Raw genomic sequence first — 13,017 nt, forward strand, 5'->3', positions numbered from 1 at the left:
GTACTTTTAAAACAAAACCACAAATTCCTGTTTCTCCCCACTTTGCAGATGAATGTGGTTGACAATTTATATTTTTTCAGATTATTCTCTATGTATGCAAATATTTACATAATCTATTACATGCATTCATATACACACAGGGTTATGTATTTTAGATCTTTTCCGTTTTTTTTCTTTGTTAACAGTCATGCTGTAGTTACTGTTTTTATTTTATTTACTTATTTGGGGGCCTCCCAAGCAGTGCTCAGGGGCTCCAAGGAGCCCCTTTCAGCAGTTTCTCAGCCATCGTGGCTGGCACTTCAATTCAGTGTCCTGAGGATGAACTGCTGCTCAGGCCGTGCCTTGCCAGGCATAACCTGGGCCACATTGGCAGTGCTGGGGCCTGCAGCGCGGCTCCTGGGGTTGCTTCGGGACTGTACCTGGTGATGCTCAGGGGCTAGTGTAGTGCCTGGGATTGGACCACACTTGCCCACTTGAAAGTCTTGCACCTTAATCCCTCAATATGTGATCACTACTTTAACTTTTTTTTTTCTTTTTGGGTCACACCCAGCGATGCCCAGGGGTTGCTTCTGACTCTAGACTTAGAAATTACTCCTAGTGTTGCTCAAGGGACCATAGGGACCATAGGGGATGCCAGGGATTGAACCGGGGTCGGCTGTGTGCAAGCAGATCTCTCCCTGCTGTCCTGTCGATCCAGTCCTGACCACTATATATATATATATATATATATATATTTTTTTTTTTTTTTTTTTTTTTCCTTTTTGGGTCACACCTGGCCATGCACAGGTGTTACTCCTGGCTTTGCACTTAAGAATTACTCCTAGGGGTGCTCGGGGGACCAGATGGGGTGCTGGGAATTGAACCCAGGTCAGCCTTGTGCAGGGCAAACGCCCTACCTGCTGTGCTACCGCTCCAGGCCCTTATAGACATTCTTTTTGTTGTTGTTGCAATTTGTTTGTTTTGGGGTTACATGCAGTTGTGCCAGGTATTGAACCCAGGCCTCCTGCGTGCAAAGCGTGCATTCAGCTCTTTGAGCTATCTTTCCAGCCCCCAACTCCAGTATTTAATATGACATTATGAGATAGGATGGTGTGGATATACTGTTCTTTGATTTAAATAATGTATGCTACACTCAGAGAATTTTAGCCATGAACTTCAGTGTTTAGGTAGTTGTCACCTTGAGATAATCATGATTTTTGAATAATCTCATGATTCATTCTGTTTCATTGCCATGTTACATTAAAAATAGTTTTATTTTGCTAAATATTTTTAAAACTCTTTCATAGGAGGTGGTAGGGCATGAAGCCATTTTGCATTCTTTTGTGTTTTTGAAAATTCTTGCTATGAAATAGCATAAAATATGCAGTTTTTAATTAAATTAAAGGATTTGCTTTGGGTTCTTTCCAAAATGCTCTTCAGAAGGAAGAGAAAACCAACTTGGAAGTTTCCTACAGCTCATTGCTGGGAAAGCTCCTGCTACAGAGGTTGTTTGCCATGGCTGAGTCAACATATGTGACTCTCAGCAGAGAACTGGGTTGAATCAGAGCCCAGCAGTGTGTGGAGAACAGCATTGATTCTTTAGGTTTGTTTCAGCTTCAGAATTCCACCAACAATTTTCTTTTTTCAGTTTTAAATTGTAAAATGGATTCATATGTGCAGTTTTACTTAATAGATAACATACAAAATACTAAATGCTAAGCACTATTAGAAATACATTTTTGTCTAGGCTCACTGAATCCTTTCAACACCTGAGCCCTCTGGTTAAATATAAACATTAATTTCATTGCATTCTCCTTTGTTATAAGAACAAGGGACCAGAGAGTACATCAGGTAAATTGCTTGCCATGCACTCAACAACTCCTGTTCTATCTCTGGTACTGCATATGGTTCTCTGAGCACTGAGCCAGGAGTAAGCCCTGAGCACAGAGGAGGTTGTCAGGGTGGGAGTGGAGGGTGGCCCCCAAACAAAAAAAAGGTGAGGGTGAAATAACCACCTGGTATGCAGAAAGAAATAAAATATTCTGCAGTTCTTTGTTTTTGTCTCTATAATACTATCTTTATTCGAATTCCCTTCATACTGATTGTTTTTTCTGACTTTTACCACTTTTGCATATCTTTCTAAGCAACGTTTTACTTAGATTTTGCTTGTTTGGGAATTTTAAGTAACTAATGTTAAAACATTTGATTGAGAACTCAATCAAAAAGATTTTGAACCTTTCCAAAACTAAAATTCCTTTTCTCTCTGTTTTCCCCTTTGTTGTCTTGAGCTTGAGTGTAACATATTCTGAATTCTTGGTTCTCCATCCCCTTGTAGTTAAACTAGGATCGTGATGAGATTCCAGTCTGCATTGCTGGCAATCATACCCACAAAGGGACCAATGCACTACATGTTACTGCACATCAAAAGACACATCATACTTTGTCATTTAACATTTTTTCACTACAGTTTCAGGTGTTGCCTGTCTGATCCATCTTTAGCAACCATTGGTGGGTGACTTCCTAGATCTGTTCTTTCTTTACTCCTTGTGTGGTGGTGATAGTTCACCATTATACAATGATTTTTTGGCAAACATCATTATTTGTACAATAACTAATCTCTACTCTCACTTCTATCATTTCTTGAGCATGTATTTACTAAGATCCTTCTGTAAGTAGAATATTTCCCACATTGTCTGCGTGGTTACCTTAATACCTGTCTCTGGAAATTCAGAATAAACTTATATGTTGCTTTGTGTTTTTGCCATATGGGGGGTTGAATTGGGAGGCCATTAATGGCCATTTTGTCCATATTTTGAGGGCCCGTTTCTGATATCTGTGGTCTGTTTCATTGACTCATATTTGTCTGCTTTCTTACCTCACTCTTAATTATCATGATTTTATGATCTTATTTAGTCTTATTGTTGAGTTAGAGATAACCCTCTCTATTTTCTTCAAAAATGTCTTAGCTAATCTTAGTTTTTTTAAAAGTCCATATAAGGGCTGGAGCGATAGGATAGCAGGTAGGGCATTTGCCTTGCACACGACCCACCCAAGTTCAATTCCTGGCATCCCATATAGTCCCCCAAGCACCACCAGAAGTATTCCTGACTGCAGAGCCAGGAGTAACCCCTGAGCATCACTGGTTGTGACCCAATAAGCAAAAAAATAAAAGAAAGTCCATATAAAATTTATTATCACATTCTTAAGTTAACTACATGCAAACTAGGAGAATTATGATTAAGATTGCATGGATTTCATAGAAAATTAAAGAGAATTGGCGTGTATGTGGTATTGAGTCTCTAATTCATAATTATAAGGCATCTTAACATTCATTTGGTTTCATTTAATTTCTGTCAGGCATATTTACTGTTCTGTGTAGTAATCTTATACCTCTTTTATTACATTTACTTTTCCCTGTAGAAACAAATGTGAAATTTATTTCTTATTTTTATTTTCTAATTAAATTATTGCATTTTCAAAAGACATTCTAATGCATTTTTGAAGAAATCCTGTTTTAAGTAGATAATTATCTCTAACATACTTAGTTGATTAAGATTGTGTAAAGTGTAGTTAAATGGATTTTTCAGTTAAACATTTTGAAATTGGACCCAGATGAAGTTTGGCTTTAAAAATGTTGAATAGTACCCAAATAAAATTAATTGAAAAGACTTCATAAGAAGCAATGGGTAGACAATTTTGGCAAACATCTTTATTTGCACAATAACTAATTTACACTCTCAGTTGCTTAAAACCAAGAGTAAGAATTATAAGAAAAGAAAGAAATTTCTTTCATATGCTTCCACTTGCGAGAAGGTGAAGAGGGGTGCATATACTGAAAAATTGTATTAACTGCTTTTCCATAAAAGTAACTATAAATAGCCTCCAGGTTTAATAAAATCACTTGTTTTCCGATGTAAAACATTGTAAGCTCTTGCATTTAGAGTTGTTCCAGAAGAGACTATCTATCTTGTCTATCTTTCTTTTTTTTTTCTATTTTTAAATTATTTTTTAAAAATCACCTTGAGATGCAGTTACAAAGCTTTCCTCTTCGAGTTTTAGTCATACTGTGATCGATCACCCAACCCTCCAGCAGTGCACATTTTCCACCACCAAGGTCCCCAGTATCCTCCCCCCATCACACCCATCTCCCTGCCTCTGTGATAGACAATCTCCCCCATACTCTCTTTTGTATTGCCTGTTATGAATAGCTTAAATGTTGTGCAGCCACTCTTGTGGCCGCCCACTCCAGGAATTCTAAAATTTTAGATAATTAAGGTCTGGAGAAATCTCTGCAGCCAGCTGCTCAGTTGAGATTCTTTTGTGTATCTCTGGATCATGGCTGTTAAGGAGCTTAAGTAGCAGCTGGAGGCAGTTTGTGGACATGACCTCCAGTATCTATCTATCCATCCATCCATCTATCTATCTATCTATCTAGTTTGATTGCTTTTGAGTTACATCTGGCAATGCTCGGGGGCTACTTCTGGCTCTGTACTCAGGAATTACTTTTGGTGGTGCTTAGGAAACCATGTAGGATGCTGGCGATCAATCTGTGATTGACCACGTGCAAGCAAGGCAGCTGCCCTATCCACTATACTATCCACTATACTACCACTCTGGCCGTATACTATTTTTTTTTAAAAGCAGAAATATTGTATTACCATTATTTCTTGTTAATGTGTTTGTAAAGTATGCTTTGAGTAAAACATTACATTGTATAAAAAGTATACATTATGTGTGTGGGGGTGCGGGCCTTGGGGTAAGTGGTGATTGTCGTTTGAACGCACTACAGTCCCCATGGGGCATTCCTGACTTTGAGCTCAGGAGTGCTCCCTGGCCATACTCAAGAGACCATATGTGATTCAAACTTAGGTTGGCAGAATTTAAAGCAAACATACTAACCCACTTAGTATTCCTCTGGTCCTATGCTTTTAAAAATGAAGTGTTTTAGGTACTATTAACTCAATGCTAAATTTAATACTAATTATAATTATTTAACATTTTATTCTCTTGCTGATAGACATTTGAATTGTCTGGGTGTTTTGTAAATAATGGAACTGTGACTATTTGATCTTTTGGCTGCATGTGAAGCGTTTGTACAGGCTTTATTGGTAGTAATTGAATTTCTCTGTTACAGAATATGCCTGTCTTTCCACATTGTAGGTTTGATAAAGTGATGTCACTTTTGTTGTCTGTAGTGATTGTATCTCTCCCTCAGAGCAGCACAGTTATTTTCCCATTCCACCAGTGTTTATTATCAGCTGTTTTTTCAGGTTATTAGCCGACTTTAAAGATTTTGCCAGTCTCGTGTAAATGACACCTCCAAAGGTTTTATTTGTATTTACTGAGAAAATTGTGGTTTAAATTCTAAACCAAAAGAAATGTAGTGTTACAATAAAAGACCATTTTCAACTTGGGTATTTGTTTATGATATTTGAATTGTATTATCTTGTTGCACAGTGTAATTTTCTGTATTATGTTTTTGTTTTTTTAAAATCAGGGTTTCAAGGCAAAGCTCAGTGGTTTTTCACCTGGGGACCTGTACCAGTCTGAAGACTGGTGGTTGAAAACCACTGGTATGATTTACAGATAGTAAAACTCATTTCAAAGAAATTTGACAAATTATGCAATGGTGTTAAATAGTTTTACTTGACAAAATTAGAGAATGTTTCCATTACCACCAAGAGTAATCTTGTGCTCTGTTGTCATCATTTCCTATCTGGAGCCTTTGGCAATTACTAATCTAGTTTTGTTTTGTTTGTGGGTCTGAGCGATGTGCTTTGGGCTGTACCCAGAGGTGCTCAGTGGCTATTACTAGCTCTGTGCTCAGGAATGACCCCTGGAGGTGTGCTGGGGTTCGACACCTGCAAGGCAAAGCACCTTACATTCTGCAGTGTTTTTGGCTGATTTTGCTTCCTTGTAGTTTTTCTAAAATTTTACTCATTGCAATCAATCTTTCGTGTCTGTATCTTTTCTATTTTTCCCACAATATAGTTCTTCAAGACAGGTGTGTGTTGTATTTTATTCCTTTGTGTTGCTACCTAGTATTTAATCATAGGAATCAACCAAAAAATTGCTTATGTTGTCACAGTGAATTGCCATCTATCCTGTTTCTGTTTGGCAGTTTCTATTTCTATTTGGCTAACCTATTTCTATTTTCTATGAAAATTCATGAGAAAAGTCTTTATGTAAATAATTATTTTTCTTTCAAGTAAATCGAGAGAAAATATTGAGTTGTATCAATAAAATCAAGTGGCAAGTCAGTGGATGAATCAGCAGGCATTTATAATATTTAAAAAGTATTTATGTTGTAGAATTTTAACCATGCAGAAAATCCATTATCATTTTTGTGTGTCTGAAGAGAGTTTCATAAACTCCCTGATCATAAACCCAACCTCCGATATTCTCCTCTCAAAATTCCAAGTTTTGCTTATCCACACCAAGCGTTTGACCTCCCTGGAATTTCTATCTTTTGTATATTTTGTTTTTAAATTTTCGACTCTTCATTTTGTTGTTATTCCAGTGACTTGGGGTCCCACACCTGGTTGTGGGGCTCACATAAGCTTGGTTGTAGTCCCCAGAGACCACATACTTGTGGTGCTGCCTGGGATCCTAAAAGTAGATCCTAAAAGTAGGTCACACCGGCACACGGAGTGCCGCTGCCCTCAGACAGATGGCACTCTGCCCTGCGCTCCAGCTTGGGCCTTGTGCGTAGCTCTTGTGGGAATATTGTGTCTAATCAGTGCCGTGTGTCAAAGTGGAAGTCTACGATTCTTAGAAGTTAATATCCTTAGCTGTAGAGTTCTAGGTGACTTTTTTGTTTGTTTGTTTAGCATTTGAGACGTATCACCACATTGTCTTCTGGTTTGTGTTGTTGAGGCATCATTCTGATCATTGTTTCTAAATTAGTAACCTGTGTTTCTTTCTGGTTTTAAGGCCTTTTAAAAATTTTTTTAGGGATTTCTGTGATCTTAGATTTTTTGTTTGTTTTTTCGATTGGGGGTTGGGGGGCCTCACTTGATTGTGCTCAGGACTTACTCCTGGTTCTAAACTCAGGGATCACTCTTGGCAGGGCTCAGGGGATTATATGGGGAGCCAGGGAACGGACCTGGGTAGGCTGTGTGCAAGGCAAATGACCTACCTATTGTACTATCACTCTGGCCCCAATTGTAGTTTTTTTTAAAAGGCTCATGTATAGCCATTATTTTTGGAAGTGGATGTAAACACACTCTTTCTTTAATGCATAAATGAAAATTTGTTCAGATTATAAGTTGTCATAATGTGAGTTTATATGCCTGAATTATATTTTTTCTTTACTTTAAGTTTGAATTGGAGCTTAGTAGATAGCTAACTATATGAGAACTCTGGGACTCCTCCCCGCTTGGTGCCTGGGAGTCACTTCTGGGGACTGAGCCCGGTGTTCCTGCATGCAAAGCATGCACTCTAAACCTCTGAGCCAGCCCCTGGCTCTTGTGAGAGTCTTCAGAACACTTAGTCAACATTATTTTAAACATACTAAAATGTCATTAATACTATTTCATGCCATTTCAAGTTGTTTATTTTGTGTTTTGACTTACGTACTTAGAGGGTTTAAATGCTAGAAATATGAGAATGGTATTTTTCAGATACTGTGTCATAACAAAATAAAAATGGTTGTTAATTTTCTAATTGTCTAAAGCTAACCACATAAAAATGGGAGAGAAATATCAGTTTTAAAGAAGTTTTGTATTCTTGAAGTGTAGTTTTTTGAAATTGTCAACCAGAAGAAAGAAGAGTCAGAAGGGGATTAAGAGAAAAGAAAAAGATGTGAAAAATAAATTACTTTAATAGTTCTTGTTATGTCTTACAAGTGAAAAATGCCAATAAAATTTTTTAGTGTGTACACAACACAGTACAATACACGTGGTGTGGAAGTGATGCCTGTCTTCGCCCCCTTATTTTTTAGTTTGTTTTCTAGGCAGTAAGTAGTTGACCTGGTTTTGTCTATAATTTGGTCTGTTTTTATTTAACAGGTGGAAGTTTTTACCATACTGATGTCTCACTCTTCGGAGAATCTACTGAGTTTGAGTATTTGCGAAAAGTGCTTTTTGAGTATATGATGGGTCGTGAGACTAAGGTATGTCTGTCTGGTGATTTGGCGTGCGGCTTAGTTTAAAAGGAAATGTGCTCTTTTAATGTTAATGCCATGTGCTTACTACTTGCTGACAATATGTGCTAATAGTAAGCAACAGGTAATTGTGTTATTGCTTTTAATTTATAAAAGTGAATTGCCAGATCTTATGTTTATAAAATATTAGTTAAAATTACTATTGGATGATGCTGAATACTGAAAATAAAATTTCGTCCTTTGGAGGGGATTTGGGTAACACTTGGAAGTTCTCAGGGACTATTCCAGGCTTGGGGGGGTCACTCTGGTTGGAGGTTGCTAGGGGACCATGTTGTGCCAGAGATTCAGACCAAGCCCCCTGTGTGCAAAGCCTGCGCTCCAGTCCTCTGGGCCTTCTCCCAGCCCTTGAATATTTTTTGAAGCATGTGACTATTTTTATTTTTCATTTCCAGTCTTAGAGAGGAATACATCTTATTTTTACAGAGTCTTAGGATAGTGTGGTTAGTATTGAAAAGTCATAAGTAAGAATGATAATGCTGGAATATTTAGAAATACTTCAGTCACTATAAGAAAATCATTCCTATACATATTGAATAATGATCATTACAACGTTACCATACCTTGTAAGTATTATTGCTTGGCTACTTTGTTTTCTACAAAGTTATTTTCACAAGGTAATTGAGTGTAAAGTTTTGTCTCTTTGTCCCTTCAAGTATTTTTCAAAGTGCATTAAATTGTATATTTGGTAAATCTTGAATGCATTTTGGGAAATACATGAGTCTTTCCTCAGTTGAGATTTTTACTTTAAAGCAATTATTTTTTTAATATTATTTTAACTCTTTTTCTTTATGAACTTTTATGTTGGCCATATATCTTGGCCAAGAGTGAGAGAATGTGCTTTCTATTCTTAGATGCAACCAGTGTATTAACTGTTTATTCTTTGGGGGACCTTGAGTCAGGGTGCTAGGCCAGTTCAGGGCATTGATTTGGCAAATATATTTAAGGCCTAAAAAGTTAGGACATTAAAACACCATTAATGTGAACATATGTGTAGAGATTATATAGCGAGCAATTCATTGTCTTTCTTGCATAAAGACTTTTAAAATTGTAATACAAAGGGAACCCAAAAATCATTTTCTTGTTTTTAAAACAAAGCTAATAAAATATCACTTTTTTACTCCATCGTTTTTGGATTTAGCAGCATGGGTTTGAAGTGATATAGATGACTTAAAATTGCCTTATTATTGTAGAGAAAGGGGAAAGGTATATATATACACAAACATACACATTAAAAAAATTTTAGAACAGCCTCTCAGAACTTCTTTAGCTACTTTGGCTTTTTTGGTGAATCTAATGCCATGATGATTCCAGAGTTGTTCCTAAATAAATCATGTAACTTTTTCTTGAAGAGATGGGCTGCTTCTCCCATTTCCTCTGGTGGCTGTGAGACAGCCCGCATCCACGTGTGGTTTGAGGTATGCGTCCCCTGGACAGAAGTGGCAGTGCTGGTGCATTCACACCAAAGCTTGCTTTCAGAACTCTGATGTAGTTTTCTTGTGGCTTGGGAGACAGGGAAAGGGATGTCCCCTGCCTCTTTCAGCCTCTTTAATACCTGGGAATTCTGTTGCTGAGTGCTCTCTCTGGTGTCTTTACTAACTTTATCACTCGGTGGTCTTACCTACTTTCTACAAAGGATGAGTAGTTACATTCTAGTCTCACATTTTATAGGTGTATCTTGAAAGCAGATGGTTGGCTTAATGCACTGCATCTTTATTGAACACTTCCCCTAAGTTTGCTCCTCAGTCAGACGATGGGCCTGTTCTCAGTTAAACAAAAATGTCATAGATCAGGCTTTTAAGAGTGACATGGAGTTCTCATCATTACTCATGAAAGAATATCGGGGCAAGGAGCTATGGCCACTGGGCGTAAAGAGGGCTTTAGATTTCAGTAGATGAACTCTGCCTGGAGGAGAAGCCTAGACTCAAACAAGGCAGGAAATGAAGTGTGTTTGGGATGGGCAGTCGGCTCTTCCATAATAAGCGATGAGTCTGGGAGTATAAGTCAAAAAGGTCACAGATTCAGCAGATCTTTTTCTGGTTTGCCCAGATTTCTACTCATTAGCAAAGACTTTGAAACGGACCCCAGGTTATGGTTTTAGAATGCACTGTGGCTTTTGTGATTGCATCATGTGCAGAATTTGTGTACCATCCTATCTGTGTTTCTTCATTTCTTTTTCCATGTTTCTTATTTTATGAGGCAGGTGATTTTACATAAGGCCTGCGTGTAAGGCTCATATCTGTACAGAATGAGTATATACATATTTTATTTTTGTCCTTGCACTGTTTCTCTTGAGGTTTAATCTTCTGTGCTGTTATTGACGCTGAAATTTAGCCTGTTCTCCTTTTCAGTAGAACATGTTCCTCTGGTAGTAGGTGGGCATAGGAGCATTGTAAGGCTAAAGCATTAATTCTTAATTTGTTGTGAATCATGAGACCTTAGTAAATGAATTTAATGAAAGAGTGGAAGCTTCTCATCCTAAGCATTCTTGAAGATGCCTTTCCCTAAAAGAAACCTGGCAGGAAAGGCTGCTCTAGGCCAGGTGGTTCATTTGAACTTTGTTTATTTCCCAGGGCCTGAGAATGCTGTGTGTAGAGCAGACTGCCTAGTCTGATGGTTTTCTCAGTGTATAGCAGAGCCTGGCCTTATCCAGGAAAATATTTTCTGGTGAATTTAGAGGTGGGGTTCCTATTTCATCTTGTTTAGAAATGGGAAAGTATAACTAGCTACAATTTTTGTTCTGTTGTTGACAGTCATGCTTAGTCATGCAGGCTTATGCATGTCTTTGTAATTTCGGAGTGACTACATGGAATTGTGGACATTTTAAATTTTTATAAGCTCTTTTAGTTAAGGAAATGTTCCTTAAAATTGTATATTCCTGAATTTTACATTTTTGGTACTTCCTAAAGACAACCTTCATAGATTATATATCAGAAACTACTAATACTGCTTTAGAATCCTAATAGAGGTAATATTGAAAATGTTACCACTTCACTTTTTTCTTACTATTTTATGCCACTTATGTGTTTGATTAATGAGACTTTGGTTTAACAGATATTCTTTTTTATCCAGACCATACAATTTGAAGAATGAGGGGTTTTAGAAAATGCTTTTGTAAATTTCTAAGGACTAAGGTGTTACTTCTTTTTATTATTATTCACCAAAATGTAAGAGGCAAAGATAAAGTGAGGAGACTAAAATTAAAATTTTGTACAGCATTAATCTGCTAGTTGAAATGAGTATTAAAATATGTAAAGTTTGCCTAGGCTTAGCGTGAAATGGGAATGGGGGTGGAATTAGGATGGTGCTCCGGGGCTCCTCCTGGCTCTGCTCAAGGATCATGCCCTGCAGTGCTCAGGGAATCATATTTGCTGCCAAAAATAAAACTGGGGTCAATTGCATGAAAAGCAAGCACCTTAACCCCTACAATGTCTCTCTAGCCCCCATAATGGAAATTTAAAGTTTTCTTTTCCCCCTTCCTATCAATAATCACACTTCATTCCCCTAATGATGTGAGTTTCCAAAATTTTTGGTTAACTTTACTATGCCGTCTTTTCCCTAATGACCTTCTCCATCTCCTTTCCCACTTTTCACTGTGCACTTGCACGTGGTCTGTGTAACACTGGACAGTGTTCAAGTCTATCTCTGGGGGAGCCCCATCCTCTCTGGGAGTCCCCAGGCGAGCTCTGTCACCTGAATTTGTATGTAAGCACTGAACTTGTTATGCTACTTATTTTACAAGTGGTATCTTCTTTCCTCTCTGTCTCCCTCAAAACATGTCATCTTGATACAAAATAGGGAATTTCAGCCTTTGAGGAGAATTTTCTACCAGCTTATGGGTGACAATCTGATTTACGGTATATTTATTTAGATCTGCACAATTGTTTTGCAAGCTACCATGTGTAATGTTTTGATTCATCATGTTTTCTACCAAACAAAACATCTTGTGTTTATTTAAAATGTAATTTGTATTTCTATTAGACTGATGTGCTGCATGTCTTAAAAAATACCTATGAAGCATGTTCATGTTCATGCAGTGGCCCATGTTTATGAGATATATGATGTGATTTAGTTAAAGTTGAACTGGATGCTAATGAATTCTGATTATTTAGATTTTTATCTTTTGGCAACATAGCACTTACTAGATAGATTTCTATAATAAAAGACCTTATAAAATGAATGAGTAACAAAGAACTTCATCTCCATAAGATAAAGGGCCAAGAGCATTAGAATTTATATAGCTTTATGCTATTTTAAATGGGTCTTCTTTAATATGATCAACCCAGACATTATGAGCAAGACTTTAAAATTGAAATTCTAGTATTGACTGTTATTTCCTTGACTAAGACCTTCACATCATACTTCTTTGGTCGTGGCTTCCATTGAGAGCACTAAAGAATACCACCAGCAGAACATGTCAGAATGGGTTGGAATTTCATCTGTTTCACTGTATATTAGTGACCATTTCTTTTATCTCTTGCAGACCATGGCAAAGGTTATAACCACTGTGCTAAAGTTTCCTGATGACCAGACTCAGAAAATTTTGGAAAGAGAAGATGCTCGGCTAATGGTAAGCTTTCAAAGTAGGCTTATGTAGACAGCTTCATCTACACCTCTTTCACTGTTTTATGTACAAAGCCTTTGAATGGTTACATTTTAATTGCACTGTAGCCTGAAAGTGACATTGAATCTCTAATTGACCAAGGGCAAATAGGAAATGTTTATAGTGTTCTTAAGGAAAGAATAACTTTATTTTATTGCATATATGCAGTTGACACTCATGTGCTATCTGAGATTTTTCAGAACTTGCAAGGGACAGAAAAGGCTTTACATAGGGTTTTGTGTGTTTTCGTGTGTGGGGGGCAAGAGAGTCAGCT

At 37.4% G+C, this 13,017-nt stretch overlaps 1 protein-coding gene across 1 annotated transcript in view; it reads left to right on the forward strand.

Moving 5' to 3' along the window:
• The window catches only part of GOLGA4 (golgin A4), a 110,950-nt gene that overhangs the window by 90,358 nt on the left and 7,575 nt on the right, over positions 1–13,017 (forward strand). The window contains exons 23-24 of the mRNA XM_055134558.1: positions 7,989–8,092; positions 12,624–12,710. Coding sequence (XP_054990533.1) covers positions 7,989–8,092; positions 12,624–12,710 — 191 coding nt within the window. The remainder of the gene's footprint in view (positions 1–7,988; positions 8,093–12,623; positions 12,711–13,017) is intronic.

Source organism: Sorex araneus, chromosome 4, assembly GCF_027595985.1.
Source record: "Sorex araneus isolate mSorAra2 chromosome 4, mSorAra2.pri, whole genome shotgun sequence".
NCBI lineage: Eukaryota > Metazoa > Chordata > Mammalia > Eulipotyphla > Soricidae > Sorex > Sorex araneus.